General features: G+C 39.6%; 1 protein-coding gene across 5 annotated transcripts in view; it reads right to left on the bottom strand.

Moving 5' to 3' along the window:
• The window catches only part of PHACTR4 (phosphatase and actin regulator 4), a 73657-nt gene that overhangs the window by 7855 nt on the left and 45371 nt on the right, over positions 1–20431 (bottom strand). For 2 of the 5 annotated variants that reach the window (XM_081145391.1, XM_081145389.1), the window contains 9 exons: positions 19312–19335; positions 18188–18364; positions 17307–17387; positions 11881–12054; positions 10986–11384; positions 7447–8050; positions 5835–6031; positions 4694–4847; positions 746–801 (listed from right to left, as the gene is read on the bottom strand). In XM_081145391.1, coding sequence (XP_081001517.1) covers positions 746–801; positions 4694–4847; positions 5835–6031; positions 7447–8050; positions 10986–11384; positions 11881–12054; positions 17307–17387; positions 18188–18364; positions 19312–19335 — 1866 coding nt within the window. Of the gene's footprint in view, positions 1–745; positions 802–4693; positions 4848–5834; positions 6032–7446; positions 8051–10985; positions 11385–11880; positions 12055–17306; positions 17388–18187; positions 18365–19307; positions 19336–20431 lie in introns of all 5 variants that reach the window. The other 3 variants (XM_081145392.1, XM_081145390.1, XM_081145393.1) reach the window with 2 other exon arrangements.

Raw genomic sequence — 20431 nt, 5'->3', positions numbered from 1 at the left:
GTTTTGTGTAATATGTCTGTAAAGACTCCCACACTTTAAAGTTTACTAAGTGATTAAGTTGTATATATCCAAATAGTGATGAGAAAACAAGGGAAGGAATGGTCAAAGTGAGCATGCCCACAAGTAATCCTATGAAGCTTAATCCTCTTTGGTGTGTGGAGGTTTTTAGTTCCAAATTTCACCCTATAATCTGGAAAAATAAATCTGTACTAGATTAGAATGCTAATCCAGGAAGTTAATTATGTACAGGGAGAAAAAATAAAAACATGGTCCTATTTTGTGACTTTAGAGGTATGGAAGTCTTAAGAGATGAAAAAGGCAGGAAGTCTGCTGCATTTGGGTTTTGCTTTGGGCCCCAGTCCTCAGATCCCCCTCAGAACAGGAAGGTCCCCTTTAACTGTACAGCCACTATTTTACTTCCTTGAAGAAAGAGAAAAGTTGGGCAGCATCTACCACATACTGTGAAATCCTCCCAAATGCCCAAGTTAGTCTCAAGATACTGTGAGAACATTAAAAGAAAATGTCTGTATTATCCCAGTCCACTACACAATACTATATCGATATCTTGTAAAGAAAGTTTGGGGAACTTTGTTCCTTCAGGGGAACAGCTATTAATAGTCCTTTCTTGGCTGGAACACTCTTTCCTTGGCCCTTGTAGAAAACACTTCTCTTCTCTGTTATGTATATTAAAGTCAGAAATATACAAAGAAAATCTGTACAACTTTATTTCCATAGCTGGACTCACGTTGTAGTATATTTCGTTGTTCAAGTTCTTCTGGTGTTGGTCTTTGACTCAGTCGTCTAAAAAGAGATAAATAAGAGTATTGTCTATGTTAACCTCTCAATCCTGCTGATAAAGATTTGTTTTGGTCTTAGTTTATCAATAAATCAATAAAATTTCTGGCAAGAAATCAATAAAATTTCAAACTGTTTTGAAATTTCAATTGTTTATCTTGTTCACTGTTTATGAAACAATTTTCCTGTTGCAAGTGTTCATACAGATGTTATAACATAAAAAGAAATTGTACATGTAAACAGGAGGCCAGGATTCTAGTTCTAGCTCTGACATCGACAAGCCCTATCACTACAAAAAAGCTTAGTCAGACCCTGAGTGTACTCATCTGTAAAATGAAGACTGGTCTGGTGGCTCCCAGATTTGTTCCTTCAGCAAATCTGTTAAAAACAAAGATTCTCAAGGCGTATTAACAGAAATTTTGATTCAGGAAACCAGGATGAGGACTCAGATTTTAAAATTCGGTCCTCTTGCCTGGCTGGAGTGGCTCAGCGGTTGAGCATCGACCTATGATCCAAGAGATCCCAGTTCAATTCCTGATCAGGGCACATGCCCGGGTTTTACAGGCTCCATCCCCAGTAGGGGGCGTGCAGGAGGCAGCTGACCACTGACTCACTCATCACTGATGTTTCTATTTCTCTCTCTCTCCCTCTCCCTTCCTCTCTGAAATCAATAAAGATATATTAAAAAAAAAAATTCAGTTTTCTTGGTCAAATATTTGATGAAATTTCTCATCTCATCCACAGTTATGAGATGTTACCAATGACAACGTGTCATTTTGGGAATCAGAAAGTTATTCATTTCTTGCCTTTAATTTATACCTCTCAGATAGTATTTGAATCACATGCTAATAACTCTTCAAATGTTTATTTGCTTTTAAAATTGATTTGAGAGAGGAAGGGGGGGAAAGAGAGAGAGAGAAAGAAACATCGATTGGTTGCCTCCTGTAGGAGCCCTACTGAAGATTAAACCCATAACCTTGGTGTATGGGGACAACGTTTTACCGACTAAGCTACTGGGCCAGGGCCAAATTTCCCTCTTCCTTTTTTTTTTAAAATTTATCTTTATTGATTTCAGAGAGAGGAAAGGAGGGGGAGAGAGAGAGAGAAACATCAATGATGAGTCACTGATCGAGCCCGCAACCCGGGCATGAGCCCTGATGGGGAATCGAACCCAGATCGCCTGGATCCTAGGTGGGCGATCAACCGCTGAGCCACGCCCGGCCGGGCCAAATTTCCCTCTTCTTATGAGGATACCAGTCATTGGATTTAGAGCCTACCCTAATCCAGTATGACCCTGTCTTAGCTTGACTACATCTCCATAGACCTTCCTTCCAAATACGGTCACATTCATAGGTACCAGAGGTTAGGACTTTTTTGGGGAGGGACACAACTCTACCTACTATAATTTTCTCCACAAAATCTTACACTTTTTTTGTAGTCAACTTTCCTGCCCCCAGGCAAACACTGATCTGCTTTGTATCACTATACCTTAGATTAGTTTAGGAAGAGGGGGAGAAAGAGAGAGAAACATTGGTCAGTTGCCTCTTGACTCACCCCAACTGGGGATAGAATCTGCAACCTGGGCATGTGCCCTGACTGGAAACTGAACCCACCAACTCCTGGTGTATGGGATGATGCTCCAACCAACTGACCTACCTGTCCAGGGCTGTTTTATTTTTTAAAAGAAACTTACAAGTTGTTTTCCAAAGTAGTTCTACTATTTTACATTCCCATCACCAGTATATGAGAAGTCAGCTACTCCTCATTCTCAGCAACCCTTGGTATTTTCAGTCTTAAATTGTACAATTTTAGCCATCTTAGTGAGCTTGTAGTGGTATCTCATTGTAGTTTTTTGCTTTTTTAAAAAAACATATCTTGGCCCGGCCATGCATGGCTCAGCAGTTGAGCGTCGACCTAGGATCCAGGAGATCGGGGTTCAATTCCCGGTCGGGGCACATGCCCGGGTTGCCGGCTGCAGCTGATCAATGACTTTCTCATCATTGATGTTTCTGTCTCTCTCTCCCTCTCCTTTCCTCTCTCTGAAATCAATAAAGGTATATTTTTAAAAAATAAAAAATAAAAAAACATATCTTTATTGATTTCAGAGATGAAGGGAGAGGGGGAGAGAGAGAGAGAAACAACGATGAGAGAGTCACTGATCGGCTGCCTCCTGCATGCTCCCTGCTGGGGATGAAGCCCGCAACCCGGGCATGTGCCCTGACCAGGAATTGAACCAAGATCTCCTGGACCCTAGCTCAATGTTCAACCGCTGAGCCACACCAGGCTGGGCCTCAATGTAGTTTTAATTTGCATTTTCCTAGTGACTAATGCTGTTGACCATCTTTCCATATGCTTATTTGCCATCTGTATATCTTTGGTGATGTGTCTACTAAAATCTTCTGCCCCTCCCCTATTTTTAAATTGGGTTTTCTTATTAAGTTTGGAGAGTTCTTCATAAATTCCAGATATAAGACCTTTATCAGGTACATGACTTGAAAATATTTTCTCCCAGTTTGTGAGTTGTTTTTACATTTTCTTAACAGTGTCTTTCCAAGAACAAAATTTTTGATTAAGTGCAATTTATCAATGTTTTTCTCCTAAGAATTATGCTTTTTTTTAATCCTTACATGAGGATATTTTTTTCCATTGCTTTTCAGAGAGAATGGAAAGAGCAGAGAGAGAAAGAGCGAGCGAGAGAGATATTGACTGGTTATCCCCCACACGTGCCCCGAATGGGGTGCGGGATTGAGCCTGCAGCGGAGGTACATGCCCTTGGCCGGAATCAAACCTGGGCCCCTTCAGCCCATGGGCCAACGCTCTAACCACTGAGCCAAACTGGCCAGGGCAAGAATCATACTTTTGAGATCATATCTAAGAATCTTTGGCCCATATTGTTCTGGAAGTTTTATAGTTTTATCTCTCATATTTAAGTCTAAGATCCCTTTTGAGTTAGTTTTTGTATATGATGCAAGGCATGAATTGGTTATTTTTGAATCAGCACCATTTGTGGAAAAGAACATCCTTTCTCAATGAAACTGTCTTTGTACCTTTGTAAAAAATGAATTGTACATATATGGGTGGGTCTATTTCTGGGCTCTATCTTCTGTTCCCTTGACTTATTTGTCTATCTTTATGTTAATATCATATTATTTAGGTTGCTTTAGCTTTATAATATATCTTAAAATAAGATTATCAAATATCTCCATTTTTAATTCCTAATTTTGATTGTCTCTTGCTGACAGAGGGCCATAGTTGTGCATTAAGATTGCCATCTTGACCAACAGCACAAGATAGAATATATTTTAGTTGATGAACATCCTTAATTACTTCGTAAGTAACATGTCAAGAGTTTCACCTCCTTTTTTTCATTCTATCAAGAAACACATCTGAGTTGGGAAAACACCTGTCTATATATCTAGATTCATACGTATTTTATGTGCAGGAAGTTGGCCTGCATTCAGTTTCTTTATGCTTTCAGTTCTAGCTGACTTGAAAAATATAGTAACATAAAGAAAAAATATATATACTAGCACTTTGAAAGGAAGCAGTTACATGGAACATGTGTAATAGATATAATAAAAAATGTGGGTGTGATCTTTAATTGGGTTGGCATCTTAGGTTTGAGCAGCTGGATAAAAGACAGAGGAGTCTAGCTGTTCTGGGAACTACATGAATTCTCTAAAACTTAAGAGAATAAAACAAAATGTATCTTATAGTTTAATTTCCAAATTCTTATAGGACACTCAACTGGGCACAATAGGTATTTAAAAAAATTATACTATTTCTAAAATTAAAAAACAACAACAAAAAGATAAATGAATGCTCCACCACAAAATAAGTCTCCAACATACATAATGTCATAAAAAATCAAATCAATGGATTCTAACCAGAGGCCTACCGGATCAGTGTGTTCCCAATCTGGTGTCGTATTTCATTCCACTCCTCTTTGCTTTTTCGAGGCCAAGAATTCAAGTTCAACTCTGGTTCACTGGGTTTGTGGTTCAACTTCATTGCCAGTGTATCTTTCCTCTTCACTTTGTTGGCCAGAGCACCTTTGCACAAGAAAAAGAAAAAAAAAATGTTGAAGCTTTAAGGCTCAACCTCACCTGATTGAGAATCAGGCAAGAGTCTGAACATACAATATCCTATCTCCTAGCTTCCTATCTGGCCTCCAATCCATCCAGCTAACACAGAGGTCGGGTAAAGCTAAAGACATCTAAAAATCTCAGCCAGCCTGGCCAGTGTGGTTCAATGGTTGAGCCTCAACCCATAAACCAAGAAGTCACTGGTTCGATTTCCAGTCAGGGCATGTGCCCAGGTTTTGGGTTGGATCCCCAGTGGGGGGCGTGCAGGAGGCAGCCGATAGATGTTTCTTTCTCTCATTGATGTGTCTATCTCTCTATTTCTCTCCCTTCCTCTCTCTCTAAAAATCAATAAAAATATATTTAAAAAAAAAAATCTCAGCCAGATGGACTCAAATGGGCTAAAGATATCTTCTCCCTTCTACCAGTCCTCTGTATTTTTACCCTTAGTAAGAATTGTTATAGGAGAGAACCTAAGCATGGGATAGCCCTCTGAATTACCACTAAAAGGTTTTCGCAGTAACACACCTCATAAAATTCGTATTCTTACGGCTGTTTTCTGTTTCAGGGCTCCACTGTTTATAGATTTGTGTACATGAACATGTTTTGTTTTCCTTTGCCCCCGAAACACGGTAAATAATAAGTTCATTAGACTAAAGGAGAGCATCGTTTCTGTCTTTTTGACATAGCCCAAATACCAACTTCCTCTCCTCCGCATTCTTTCATACCATCAAGGTAAATAATTTTTTAATTAAGGACATATGGAAAACCTGAGCGCTCAGTCTACCTGGCTCCCTCTCACTGGCTTGTTATAACAGTAAGAATATCAGAGACAAGAGTCCTTCGTAAGCCAAACCAGGCAGCCAGATGACTCAGTGGAGACGGTGCCTATCTCCCTAGCTGACACCTGCTGAGGCCAGCGAGTGGCCTTCCCTTCCGCATAGGCCCCCCGCTCACTGTTCCGGCTGTCCTCCTCGTCCTCCTCGTCCTCCTCGTCCCGGTACTGGATGGGACCTTCCGAGTCTGAGTCGCTCTCCTTCTCTTCCTCTTCCTCCCGCAGACTCTGCGGCAGCGTAGGAGCCACTGAGGTAGGCGGCATGTCTTCGCTGAATGCAGACGGCTGGGTCTGCTCCTCCTCTTCTTCATCGTCTGGACTAAAAAAGTAACATCAGTATATTTTCCTTTCAGAAACATAAAGGACAACTCATTTGCAAGGCAAAATACTGAATATCTATGAAAAAGTCTGTGAATAAAATAATTTAGAATTCCCTCCTTAAACTTTAACAATCTTGCTAAGAGCTCTTCAGCAGCTATTAATCTGAAGGCTCCAGGTCCAAACCCTAGCTCTACAACTTAATTACTAGCTCGTAAGTTACTTTTCTGTAAATGGGAATGATACCTACCACCTGGCTGATTGTGAGGATGAAACAGACGAATTCTAGAATGCACTAGTGTCTGGCACGCAGGGCCCTGCTGGTCTACGCCACACATACAGCTTTGCTTTAGTCTGATTAAACGAGAAGACTGCTCAGCATCTAACACTGTTCCTGGCTCATGGAAGATATTTAATGCAAATACTTAACCCACTTCCCTTTGTTTTAACAATGCAGTAGGACAAAATGATAATCTAATCCCAGGAAACAAACAGAAGTAAAGATGAAAACTAACTTCCCCTCTTTATACTCTGGAGGCATAAAACTATGACTTAGTTTACATTCAGACTCCTAAAAGGTCTCTTTCCAGGGCGTGAAATAAATATAGCAGCAAGTACAAATACTACGGCAAAACAAATAACAAGTAGGATGCTTCAACAGCTCTATAACAATTCTTTTAGTTAGAGAAGCACATCTCCAACTTGCCGAAAGGTGTTAATCTTTGGTTGCAATTTGTCAGAATTTAACAAAGACAGAGTGGGTGTCAGTACCAATGCTGGTGTGAACAGACTCAGGGTTGAGGGACAGATGAGAAGACTGCCCAGCAGTCTTCCGTGAGAGATGAGATGGCCAGTTCCAGCCTATGGGGCTGGAATACTAAGCTGTCTTTCAGAGCTCCTTTCTTTTTCTCTAGACTTCTCTCTGTTCCTTTCCACCCAGCTTATGTGCCAGATACTAGTGCTTTCATATTTGTCCAATTTCCTTCTCACAAAGCTATGTAAATGGGTATTATTCCTCTTTACAGGTTAGACAACTAAAGAGCAGAAAGGTTAAGTAACATACACTACTACAAGCTAGTAAATAAGAGGTGGAGCTGGGATTTGAACCCAGAGCTATCTTACTCCCAAATCAATGCTCTTAAGCATCATGAATAAAAAAGTACAGTGGTTTTAATTTTCAAGTACAAAAGTTTATAATTTTTGTATCGTCATAAAATTGTCTGCCATGGAAACAATGTTATAGAAATCAGCAGGGTAAACAAAGTCCAAATTCTAGAACACGTCTTATTTGTTGAGTATTATTCTTACTTTAAATTTATTCACACTTTCTTTTTACAAGTAATTTTTTCCCAAGAAGGGCTAACTAGAAAAGGATTGTAAAGGAGAGGAAACGAGGCAAGCTTTAAAGGTACTCACACTTTCAGCATTTCGATAGTGATGGGAAGTGACCTGGTACGACCCAGGGTATTGCTGTCCTCAGAAAAGTTGTCACTGTTCTCGAAGAGCAACGAATGAGCTCTGTGAGAGCCCTCCAAGGAAGAAGTTATGGGAAGTGGGCTGGTCAGGGCCTGCTGGATTCGGATATGCAGTGGGAGGGGGGGCAGCCTAGAGGGTACATGGGGCTCCCCAAAGCTGTGGTCCAACATTCTCTTGGGTACTTCCTTTTTCTGGTCTTCCTGCTGGGGAACCTCCTGGGGTAGATCTAAGGAAGGTGCAAACTCAATTTCTGGCACAATCTGAAGAGTCTTAGCAGGGGATGGAGGGGACCGTGGGGGTTCTGGAGGTATATGAGTAGGCAGTGGGGGGGATGGAGAGGGAGGTGGAATCAGCAGCAGCTGTTCGGAGCCCACAGGGCATGGGCTCTTCTCTCTCTGATCACTTGGCGCTTTTGTGGTGGTGGTGGTGGTGGTGGTGGCGGCGGCGGCGGCAGACTCCGAGCTGGATACCAAGGTTGATGGAATGCCTCTCTTAGGTGGCAAGGGTGGGGATGGTTTTGATAACAATGTACCACTGTTTATTGCTGGAAAAAAGAGAGTAACTTCTCAATTTAAGATGGCTTTTCAATGGTTTGAGGGGCAAGCCCAGAGCCTAGAATTAGAGCTGAACTTAGTATTAATCTTTCAGGTAAAATATTATATTTCATGGCTCTGCCATTCCCTAGATACCTCATTCTAAAACAAAACTTATGCTTAAATATTTATGAGACCTAATAAATGTATAGAGTATAGGAAGATCACTACCTTAATACTCTGATAAGGAATGTTTTACCAAAAAAAAAAAAAAATTTTTTCTTACTTTTTTTTTTTTTTTAGAAAACTTGGCAGGTTTCTGTTTCTTTTTAATTGATTATAGAGAGAAGAAGAAAGAGAGAGAGACAGAGAGAGAAATATCGATGTGTGAGAGAAACACTGGCACGAGTCCTGACTGGGGATTGAACCTACAACCTGGGTATGTGCCCTGACTGGAAACTGAACCCGCTACCTCTTGGTATACGGGACAATGCTCCAACCAACTGAGCCACAATGGCACGGCGGCAATCTGATATTTTAATGTCACTCATCATAAGTATATTTTTAAAAGGGCTTTCTAGAGAAACATCGCATACACATTAAAAAAAATTTTTTTAAATGTGAATCTTAGGATCAATGAAAGATACTTTTGGATTAACTGGGCTTTTGCTGCCACTCTAAAAAATCGCAGTTAAGTTATTCCAGTTACAACAAAACCCACCTCTGACAAGAGGAAATTTGACTATTTTAACATTTGAATTTGATAAAGTAACCTACCTTTAGTAATTTAAGGAAAACATATACCTGAAGATGTTAAAGAAGTCAACTCTGGTACATATTCCCTGACAATGGCATTTGGCTTTGGTTCTGTGGGAAAGATGCCAGAATGTTCGTTTCCTTCTGTTCGGCTACTTACGACATTCCTTCCTTATATCTAATAGTCCTAATTAGTTCTTAGTCCTAAGACTGTTATGCCCATTAGCAGATGAAGCAATGTCGACAGCAATGCTTTCCAGATGTTTAGATTTCATGTACCAATACAACTATAAAGAAATTCTCAACTAACCTCAGGTTGTCATTTTTAGTATTTCCAAGTAAGGCTCGATATTAAGTACACCATTTATAAACATAATCCTTTCGTGAAAGAAACAGCCTTTTAATACCAAAGAGTAAGGTCATAATTTCAGAATGAAGACCAGTCCTTTAAATCAAACCTATTTAACCTTGATGAAGACTCTGTGAACTGTCCTATTTTTCTCCTTCTGCTGAGGACCACTCATGGGCTGATAGAGATTCCTCAGTCACAGGGCCTGTTGTTTTGGGCTGTTCACCTTAGGCCAAGAGTAGCCTCTGCAGTTTAGCCCAGGATACAGTACACATAATACCAGTTTTTATGTTGTCTCCGTTGACAAGAGTGGAGTATACTACTGGTTCTCAATGTGTGGTCTCTGTATATGCAGCATCAGCATCATCTGGGAACTTATTAGAAATGCAAATTCTCAGGCCCTGCTCCAGACTTACTGAATCAGAAACTCTAAGGGCAGGGCCCAGTAATCAGTATTTTAACAAGCCCTCCAGGCGACTGTGATGAGAACACTGGTCTAAACAACCATTTGCAAACACAGGAGTATAGAACAGGTCTATACTCAAGAGCTGAAAAACCTATGTTTGATTTCTATCTTTCAGTAACTGCAACCTTGAGTGAGTCACAATTTCTTCACGTTCTACTTGCCCTAACTATGTAATAGATAAAATCAGTTTCCTACTTGACAAGATTTTGAAAAGAGGTGTATGAAAGCTTCTCAAGTTCCTCAGAGATAAGTCAACGCAGCATTATCTGTGCAAGGTGGTGATAATAGTAATAACCTTCATCCTGTTTTTATCAAGCTACTCCAACCTGTCATACCCACAATGAATTCTAAGCCTGTTTTTCCAGGTTCTATTTACCCCACACAACTTGAAGGCATTAGCCATTTAACAAGTATGCTTTTTTAAAAAAACCTCACCTAAGGACATGCTTAGAGAGAGAGAGACAGGGCGAGAGACAGGGAGAGAAAGAGAAACATCGATCAGTTGCCTTCTACATGTGCCCCAACTAGGGAATGAACCCACATCCCAGGTCTGTGCCCTGACCAGGAGTTGAACCTGCCACCTTTTGGTGTATGGGATGACGCTCTAACCAACTGAGCCACATCGGCCAGGGCAACAAACATTCTTTTAATTCCTCTGATTATTAACAAGAACTTTAAGCAGTACTAAGCCTAGTATCATTTTTCTGAAAAAACTATCTTCCTTTCTTGAAAATTTCTCTAAGAAGGTATGCATTTATGTAAAGAAAACAGACCTAAAAAGGACTTCAGGTAAATATAAAAAATGTACTAAAACCAATTATCCTCCTGTTTTCTCTTCCATCACTAATTTTACTAAGAGTAGCATTCTTTAACTCTCTCAAGATAAAACATGATTTTATCAAGTCAATTTAAATATATTTTGCAGTTCCCCTTGAAGATATTATGCCAGGCACTGAACCACAAGTTACACTGGCATCTGCAATCATCCTTTCCCCTATGGGGCTCATGCTGAAGGAATGCACTTGCAGATTAAAATAGGTTAAAAGAAATCTTTCCTTCGTGCTGGTCAAACCTGTTGTGGTCTTCACGTGCTCAGTCCTCCAACTATATATAGTATTTCTGAAATACTGCTTTAGGAAAATAGATATTAATCCTCCCACATTTCAACCTAATTTTAGTGGTATCTGACCTTGGCCTGTTTCCATTCATAGTCACCTGCCTCATTTTCAAGACTTTTCTCTATATTGAATGCATTCAAAGGGACAAGATATGGAAACTCTCATAGACCAAATCAATATTGGACCAGTTATCCAATAAAACAACCATCCTAAACCCAACCCAACCCCAAACAATGGCAACCTAAAGACTTACTTACCAATGACAGGGTTGCTATTTCTGTGAGTTGGTTTAGGGGGAGGGACAGGGGGCTGCTTGGCAGGGACCGTATGAGGGAGGCTCGGGGTAGCAGTAGTGTTAGTGCTGGCAGGAGCAGCAGGCAGAGTCCTGGGTGCTGGGGTAGGGGGGACAGAGGCATTAATAACAGTTTTTGGTAAGTTTGTGGCGGCAGCAGTGGCAGCAGGTGCTGTGGTGGTGGCGGCGGTAGAGGTGGAGGAGATGGACCTTGCTGTGCTGCCACAGGAAGTAGAATCCTTCGCTTGCCCTTCATTTGCTTCATGAGAAGAGGACAAGGGTCTTTTGGGTGGAAGTAAAGGCTGTTTGGGTGCATTCTCAGGAGCGGACTCTGCTTCAGAATTAGGCCGGCTTCCAGTTGAGCCTGTGTTATAACAGAAGATTTAAAAGATTTAACAAGACAGACTAAAAAACCTAGCAATTTATTGTCAACTTCACCCATTATTTAGTTTATAGATTAGTTTATAGGCAAGTTTCCCAACCTCAACACACTTAAGGTATGTGACACTTTTTCAATCAGTAAGAGAGACTTGTTATCGTGGTGAAGCCAGGAAAAGGTACATTCGAGAGAATTCCTTGGGTGGAAGAGGAAACGTGTACCTTAAAAAAGTCCTACAGGTATCTGATATTTAAGATCCTCTTCCGTCCTTGAGACTCACAAATTTAGATACTTTGTGAATGAAAGAATGAGAGGGGTAATTCTACTTAAAGTAAAACTAGCTGAGGAACTGCCAGAGAACAGAATTACCTCTGGATTTTCTTTCTCCCCTTGCTCTTGCAAACCCAAGGTAAACGAGAATGACTGATCAGTGGCTTTTTTTTGATCCATGGCTCATAAACTCAAAAATCCAGTTTCTTACCTAGTCGCTTCTTTGGGTCCTCTTCTGGAACAGGTTTCCCAAGACTTGCTATTCTTCCTGGCTCTTCCTCTACTGGGACTGGACTAGAAGATCTGGCGTTCCCTATGGGGGTGGTATGGCCATTCTTTAACACAGCATGGCTCAACTTCCCTGCATCCTCACCACCTGCAAGGTCTAAAAGGGAAGAGCACACTGCTGAAACTGGCGTGGTCCTCTTATCCCATTTCCCGCTCTCCTTTTTAAGCTTATTATTTAGATCGAGATTATTATTATTATTATTATTTGGATCTTTATAGCAGTAGTGGAAATTAAGTAATTCCTTTTTAAAATAGACATTTGATTGCCCATTATGTGCCAGGTGCACTGCTACATGAATAAGACAGATTTATTTATTATACATAATTACAGTGCTAAATGTTAAGAGCTATAATTGATGAAGTGGTAGGAATAAAGAAGAAATAATTATCTTGGGGTAGGAATGGGGTTAGGGAAGCTTCAAAGAAAGTGGTAGCTAAACTAGGTCTTAGAGGATGGGTAGGAGCCTACTGGACTGATAACAAGATGATGAAAGGGTCTATCTAAGAAGAAGAAATAGCATGTATAAAGGTGTGAAATTATTCAACATGCGTGGGAACTGGCAACTAGTTAGGTCTCTGACAGGGGAATAGATGCATATAAGGAAAAGTTGTGGATAGGACTGGAAAGGCAAGCAAGAGCAAGGCTATGAAGGATACCAAACACCATGTAAAAGAGCCTGGACTGAATCCTGTAGGTAACGGGAAGCCATGAATTAAAGTAGGAGGGAGCTCTGATTTGATCTGTCTTTTAGAAGGTTAACTCAGAGCTGTGAGGAAGACGGATTACACAGTGATTGGAACAAGAAAAGTAACAATGAGCTACTGTTAGAATATAAGTGAGACGTAGCAGAGGGTGCCTGCAGATATGAGGAGTGGAGAGCAAGGGGTAGAACTGACATATGCATGAGAGATAAACATGATATACATGATAAACTCCTACAAACTAAACTGCAGGAATGATCACTAGGCTTTGGGGATGACTACTCATCACTATGAAAATTGTAGGTAAGATTCCTTCACGGAGCAATGAGATAAACATTCCCAGCTACTGCTGAGGTTTTTCTAGACTTCTTTGGAGGAGAAAATGAAAAAAACCTGAGGTTAGAGACTAAAAACTCTGTCTTATCTCCAAGTGTGGGGACTGGAACTAGTAGCTTTCTAGATGGTGTCCTATGCTTTCCATAGCCAGACACTCTGGGGAGTATCATTTTAGTGACTCTTGAGTTAGCCCTTCAAGTTCTCAGACCAACCAGTTTCCCTCATCCCAATCCACCACTTCCTACTAGGAGATTAGACAGTATCATTCTTCATGCAGTCTAAACAAGAGGTGGAGCTTGGGCTAAAAGTGGTGATGAGACTAAGGCAAATGAGCACTAAATAAAAATGTACTTCTAAAGCTGAGGTATTCTGACAACTGTTTTTTTTAAGAAGGGGAGAGGCAAGATGACAACAATTATGCAAATGTAGTAAGTTACTGCTTATGTTAATATAGATCAGTTTTAACAGAAACAGGTCTTTCTGGAATATAAAGCAATGAATCATTTCAATGCCAACACAGATTGCTACTTTTGAAAGCCATACAGTGAAAGGTTAAGACACATTATTAATTGGTTTCTACTCAGCACATACTACTAAAATATATGTAAAAGTGATCAGTTCTCTCCCAAGTTCTTAATAAGAATTCCCTACTTTTAAGTAAAGTTTCTCATATTTAGGGTTTCTGCAATTCTAACAGTGGAGCAGAAGTAGTATCTGGCTTTAATACCTATGAATGCCCCTCCCCCTCAGAAAAATCTATTAAGTATATTACAAAAAAGTCAAGTTAGAACCATAATCAAGGCAAAAGCCATCTTCAAGTATGGAAAGAACTTTAAGGTTCAAACACTGCTTTTGGCCTGAACTGGAAACATATAAGCCAGGCCCTAAGGCCCATCTATGAGTTTCTTCTTACAGAATAAAGCTTAGGTCAGTTCTCTGGTTGGCACAGTGGCATCTTATCCAATGGCTGCAACTCATTTGCAATTGGACCTTTGAGCTCCTAGGCTAAAAACAACTTAGATCAAGAGCCAATAGGAAGCAAAGGGCAAAAGAGACCGAATGAAGGTGAAAAACAAGAAAGAAGTAATGGAGGAGGTTTGTGGTGAGTGAGCAAGAAAGGTGAGAGGCAGGTGAGGGCACGGAGTGAGGAATGCTATTATCAAAAAACCAAGGGCCAACGGTGCTCCAAATGAGGGTTTATAACTGTAGTTAACCACCTACATAGCTAGAAGATTTTGTGTGCCCTACCTTAAAAAACAAGCAGACGCATGATAAAACAGATGCTCATAACTAACCAGACAGAAAATTCAGAAAAATAAAAATTAAAAAACTCCCTATATTCTTATCTCAACATCCAGAGGTAACCAATGCTAATATTATAATAGTATTTTTCCTTTGAGCTTGTTTCTTCCACTGCTTTTATAAAGTTGAAATAAATCTTTAATATACATAATTTAATTAAATTGTGTGAATAAGCAATACATCACATGGTTCAAAACCTAAAATGTATAATGCTCCACCAGTTTGGCTCCTTTCTTCCATCATCCAAAGGATATAAATTATTTTTATTCATGTACATATGTATGTATGTTAATCCTCACCTGAGGATATTTATTCCATTGCTTTTCAGAAAGAGTGGGAGGGAGGGAGGGAAGGGGGTGGGGAGAGAGGGATACATCGATGTGAGAGAGACACACTGACTGGTTGCCTCTTTCATGCACCCCTTCGGGTTCACGGGGCAAAAGTGAACCCAAAACCGAGATATGTGCCCTTGACTGGGAATTGAACCCGCGACCCTTGGGCCAATGCTCTAACTACTGAGCAACACCAGCCAAGGCAAGGATATGAATTCTTTTTAAAACTTCGTTTTCAGATTTTGTCTCATGCAAAGTAACTCTAATAAAGAGAAATGAAATGCAAACACTACTATATAGTCTTAACTCTTCTGATAAGCTGCTTCGTAAAAGTCACACATTGGAGAAAGTCCTGACATTATTAAACCAGCAATGAATGTTGAAATGCCAAAACATGATCTTCATGACATACAAACAGAAGATTAGGGCAGCAATATGGGCATGAGGCAAATATGGTGAAAAGAAAGATGCCCTGGTCAGTGCTGCTCAAAGGTTAGAGCACCAGACCCTCGAACCAAGGGTCGCAGATTTGATTCCCAGTCAAGGGCATGTACCCAGGTTGCAGGTTCACTCCTGCCCTGGGTTGGGGTGCATGCAGGAGGCAACCAGTCAATGTGTCTCTCTCACATCAATGTTTCTCTTTCTCTCCACCCCTTCCTCCCTCCCTCCCGTCCACTCTCTCTAAAAAAAGCAATGGAAAAAGCATACTAGGGTGAGGATTAAAAAAAAAGAGAAAGCGAGAGAAAGGAAGAAACAAACGACATAGTACTATAGCTGGCACAGAGAATGTTTGCCCCAAGGATCCTTCATTAACCACTCAACTTCAGAGTTAAAGATCTACAGCCAGATAATTTAGACATGGGAGATAATTTAGACATAGTTGCCTTCTACCCCAGAAAGAAAATTGACTTTAATAAAGGAAATTGGGAGGTAATTATTAGAAGAAATAAAATCACTCCATACTTAAACCCCTAAGTTGAAATTCTGTACAAGAAAAATCAGTTATTCTCACTACATCTTAGTCTTTCACTTATCAGGTATTTTCATTCCCACAAAAATATGTGCCTTTTAAAAATAAATCGAAACTAGATGGCACACCCGGCCGGGCGTGGCTCAGCGGTTGAGCATCAACCTAGGATCCAGGAGATCGAGGTTCGATTCCTGGTCAGGGCACATGCCCGGGTTGCGGGCTCGATCCCCAATGACTCTCTCATCATTGGTGTTTCTATCTCTCTCTCTCTCTGCTGCCCTCTCTCTGAAATCAATAAAGATATATATTTAAAAAAAAAATTAAAAAAAGAAAATAGATGGCATGACATGAATTCTACAAAAACATCTTATTAATATTTAATTTCTTCATCAAGTATAACACCAGTAGAGAGAAATGTATAGACCATAAATGTAAATTTCAATGATATACTACAGGAAGAGTACTTGTGTGATCATCATGGACATTAAGAAATGTTTCCAGCCCTGGCCGGTGGTTAGAGCATCAGCCCAAGCACCAAAGAGTTGCGGGCTCAATTCCCGTTCAAGGGCATGTACCTGGGTTGCAGGTTCAATCCCTGGCCCTGGTCAGGGTGCACGCAATCAATCAATAAGTCTGTCTCTCACATCGATGTCTCTCTCTCTCTCTCCCTCCCTTCTACACTCTCTAAAAATCAATGGAAAAAATATCCTCGGGTGAAGGTTAACCAAAAAAAAAAGTTTCCATACCCCAGAAGCCTTCTATTCTCCCTAGTAACACATCTTTCCTTCTCCCACAAAGCAATCACTCTCCTAACTCTTGAGATGATCCTTTGTTTTTTTAAATTATCGTTTAACCACTTTAGCACACATCTCCAAATACTGTAGTTTAATACTGCCTATTTTTTCTTTACATTTATAGAAATGATACAATATATTCTTTCATAACTGATGTAATTGCTCAGTATTACTTATGAGATTCATATTACAGATGTAGGTGTAGTTTGTTTTCATTGCTGTGTAAGTATTTCATTTTATAAATGTATCACAAGTTATATTTTACTACTGATGGACATTTGGGTTGTTTCCAACTTTGCTCTATTGTTAGTAAATACTGCTGCTACAAGCATATCTATACATGTCTCAATAAACATGGATACACATTTTTGTTGGATATATGCCAAGTTCTGGACATATCTGCACATAGATTTACATATCTCCAGCTTTCGTAGATTATGCAAAACTATTTTTCAATGTAATTATTCTATTTGAAACTTCTACCAACAGTTGTATATGAGTTCCACTTATTTCATACCCTCACCAACTCTTGTTCTTGGTCATTTGATTAATTTTAGGTTTTCTAATTTATATGTAGGATTACTTTATTTTTTGTTTTAATTTGTATTCCTTAATTACTAATGAAGTAAAAAAAAAAAACCCACCTTTTAATCTGTTTACTGGGCACCATACATACTCTTTAGTGAATTCAGTGCTTTTGTAGGCTTTTTTACTGAACTGTCTTTTTATTTTTTAATAAAGACATTTTAAAAAAACATATTGTAGATGCATGAACATTTTTTGTTTTTTTTTTTAAAAGCTCACCACCCCACTGCCATAAACAGCAAAAGAAAGAAAGAAAATTCAAATTCCTAGTCAGAACCAAAGACCAAGTGTACAGAGACAGGCATAAGCTATTTGTTTGCAAACTCACCCTGTTCAGAGTCTTCCAACAGAACTCCTCTTTTAACCAGCTCTTCTCTTGGTTTTCGCATAGATATTTTTCGCTCTAAAACTAACATTAAATTGGAAAACAGCACTCAGAAATGTGGCAGTTAAAGGTCAACTTTAATCATTCTAACTCCACAGGTAAAAGTATAAAGTGGTTCAATTTTCTAGTCTCTGGAAAGAAAAAAACAGGAAAACTAACTTTAAGTTAAAAAACTTAGTTTCTTTCATATGCTGTGCTATTAGGAAAGCAACATTTCCAAAAGGAACTATTCTTATATAATTTTATCGTTTTCTTTTTTAATTAAAATTTCAGCCCAGCCTTTGTGGTTCAGAGGTTGAGCACTGGTCTGTGATCCAGGAGATCACGGTTTGATTCCAGGTCAGGGCACATGCCCGGGTTTCGGGCTCCACCCCCAGTAGAGGGCGTGCAGGAGGCAGCCAATCAATGACTATCTCTCATTGATGTTTCTAACTCTCTCTCCCTCTCCCTTCCTCTCTCTGAAATCAAGAAAAATACATTTAAAAAATAAGAAAAATAAAATTTCAATAATAAGGTATTTTGAATGAACTTTCTCTGGCAGGAAGTGGCCAGAGTAGCAAAAAAAGAAGCATCTAAGATTTGGTACAATTTAGGACCTCCATTTACCACTTGATAAACTTTAATGCCATCAAAATACCAACCTGGGAATGAGGCTATAGTATATAAAGCTTAGTGAGCGACCACTTGGTTTTTTAATTCTAAAAGATTCAATCCCCTCTTTAAATAGGGGTTATCAAAGCTTGGGAAAAGAATGAAAAAGTTAGGTACTTCCAAAATAGGGAACTCTTTAACTCAGAACATATATCTAAAATTTAATATCTCACCTTCTGATGTTTCTTTGAATTTATCACTACTTTTTTTTTTCCGCCATTTCCAGGGCTTGAAGATCTTGCCAAAGCCTGAGAACTTGCTCTTCCTTTTGGTGGGAGGCGTCATGTCTCCTCCTGCTTCCACACTGTCCATGATCATGCCTGGGTCGGCAGTGGGCTGGCCTGCTTCTTCTGTTGCATGGTTAGAGAAGAGAATAGCCAATTTATTATTTTGGCATAATCTTGGAATTGTCCCTGCCCCTCTCTTCCTGTGGTAGTTGGGAAGGATCAGAGCAATGATAAACAATCATGCAGAGACAGACTCCTTCACATCACATGGACACCAAACATCAAAACTCATAACAGATCAACTACTCAGGAGGAAAAGGAATCAAACCAAGCTGACATCATTTTAGGACAAAAATTCAATGAGATGATCATAACCAGCTCAAAATCTCATAAAGGCAGACACAAATGTGGATGTCTTCCCGACATGCATGAGATCTTGCCCCACGAGGCCTACTGTTGTTGCCACTCTCGCCTTTTGGCAGGGGGAAGGCCTTTCCCAGCTAGCACTACGATCTCCCACGTCACTGAAGCAGGGGATTCCCATGCTTGGGAGTGAGGCGTTATTCTTGGTTCAACACTGCCCTCTCCCTGTCCTCCTCTTTCAGGATATAAATCGTTCTGAGAGGGGGTGACACATTAAGTGTTAACACCTTACTTGCATCTGTTTTTCAGATTATTTTCTACCATCACAAGACCTTAGGGAGTTCTGGAGCACTGGAAGGGGACTGAGGTGGGGGCAGAGGCATAGGAGAGTGGTTTAAAATGGAAGGAAATTTTTAAAAAAGTAGAAGTGAGATTCCAGTTTGCTTATCACAATTTTGCTTTAGGGACAATCCTGGTTTTAAGGATTTTACGAGAAACATAACTGACATGATAAATGTGCAGGATTGAAATGAAAGACCATGAATAAGTCCTTCATAATGACTATGCATGCAGGGTTTAGTTAGGTAGCTTTAGTGGCAGAGAAAGGAGCAGCCAAGACTGGGCCAAGAATACTAATTTTAAAAAGCAGGAAGGCAACAAAAAAAAAAGCAGGAAGGCAACACAATATAGTTTTGCACTCCACCTACTGTCCCAGGGTTCTCTGGAGAAGTCTAGAGGAGAAGAAAAAAAAAGAGTCATGTGGAGTAACAGTCCTGAAATTAAAGTGGAACCTTTATAGAAATATATCAAGGACCACATACTGTATTATCACATATAATAAGTTAACATGTTTATTGTAAACAATTTCACATCTGGAGTAAATGACACTTTTTTGGATGGTATAAAAGGATATAATATATTTACTAAAAAATCTTCCTTAATACTGTAGACGTATTTTCATAAGAGAAAATACACAACACACATTAATTTTTTTTGGAAACATAAAAATCATTATTTTTCCAATTGATAGATGTGAGTCTAGGGAAGTTCATTGATGAAGGTCAGATTTACACAATTGTAATTATCAGAGTAACTGTAGCAATGACTGCTGATGCATTACTTTGATGTATCCAGATGACTTAGGGCTAAATAGGGTCCTGGTTACTGAAGTATAGCAGATCAAGAGGACAGAGGACAGTGACTCTTTTCTTCCTAGATGCATAATTTAATGAAGGACATCCTGGGTCTCAACTACTTTAATTCCTTACATGAAATGCAATGAATCTGAATGTAACAGTGGACCATATTTTAAAAAGTGTAGTTGCCAGAGACATTAGAATAACTCCTGTCATAACAATTGTCCCTCAGTGGTATCCTGGGATGAACCCCCAAGAGTGAACACATGGAATTGCTTTTAAGAGTTAGTTCTTTAACTAAGACAGTATTCTTCCAATTATGGAATATCAATCAGACCTCAAGACATTTCAGAGCATTCATAATATCATAATATTTAGCATATGTTAATAACCTTTTCAGAAATGGAGCTGAGTAACATAAGCTGCTCATTCTCAAATGGTAGCCTTACTTGAAGAGGCAAGAAAGGACTAAAACTTTAAATGTCCTGCTAACCCATCCACTGAGTAAATTTCACTCCATTCTAAAAGACACATAAGAAAATGCTTGTTTGGTTAAGAGTAATGGGGTAGATTTTATTTTAATTTATTTATTTTTAAAAATATGTCTTTATTGATTTCAGAGAGCGGAAAGGAGAGGGAGAGAGAGATAGAAACATCAATGATGAGAGAGTCATTGACTGAACCCACAACC

This window comes from Miniopterus schreibersii (assembly GCF_964146895.1).
Source record: "Miniopterus schreibersii genome assembly, chromosome: 8".
Classification (NCBI taxonomy): domain Eukaryota; kingdom Metazoa; phylum Chordata; class Mammalia; order Chiroptera; family Miniopteridae; genus Miniopterus; species Miniopterus schreibersii.
Note: the sequence above shows the minus strand (reverse complement) of the source record. Positions and strands in the feature narration are given on the sequence as shown.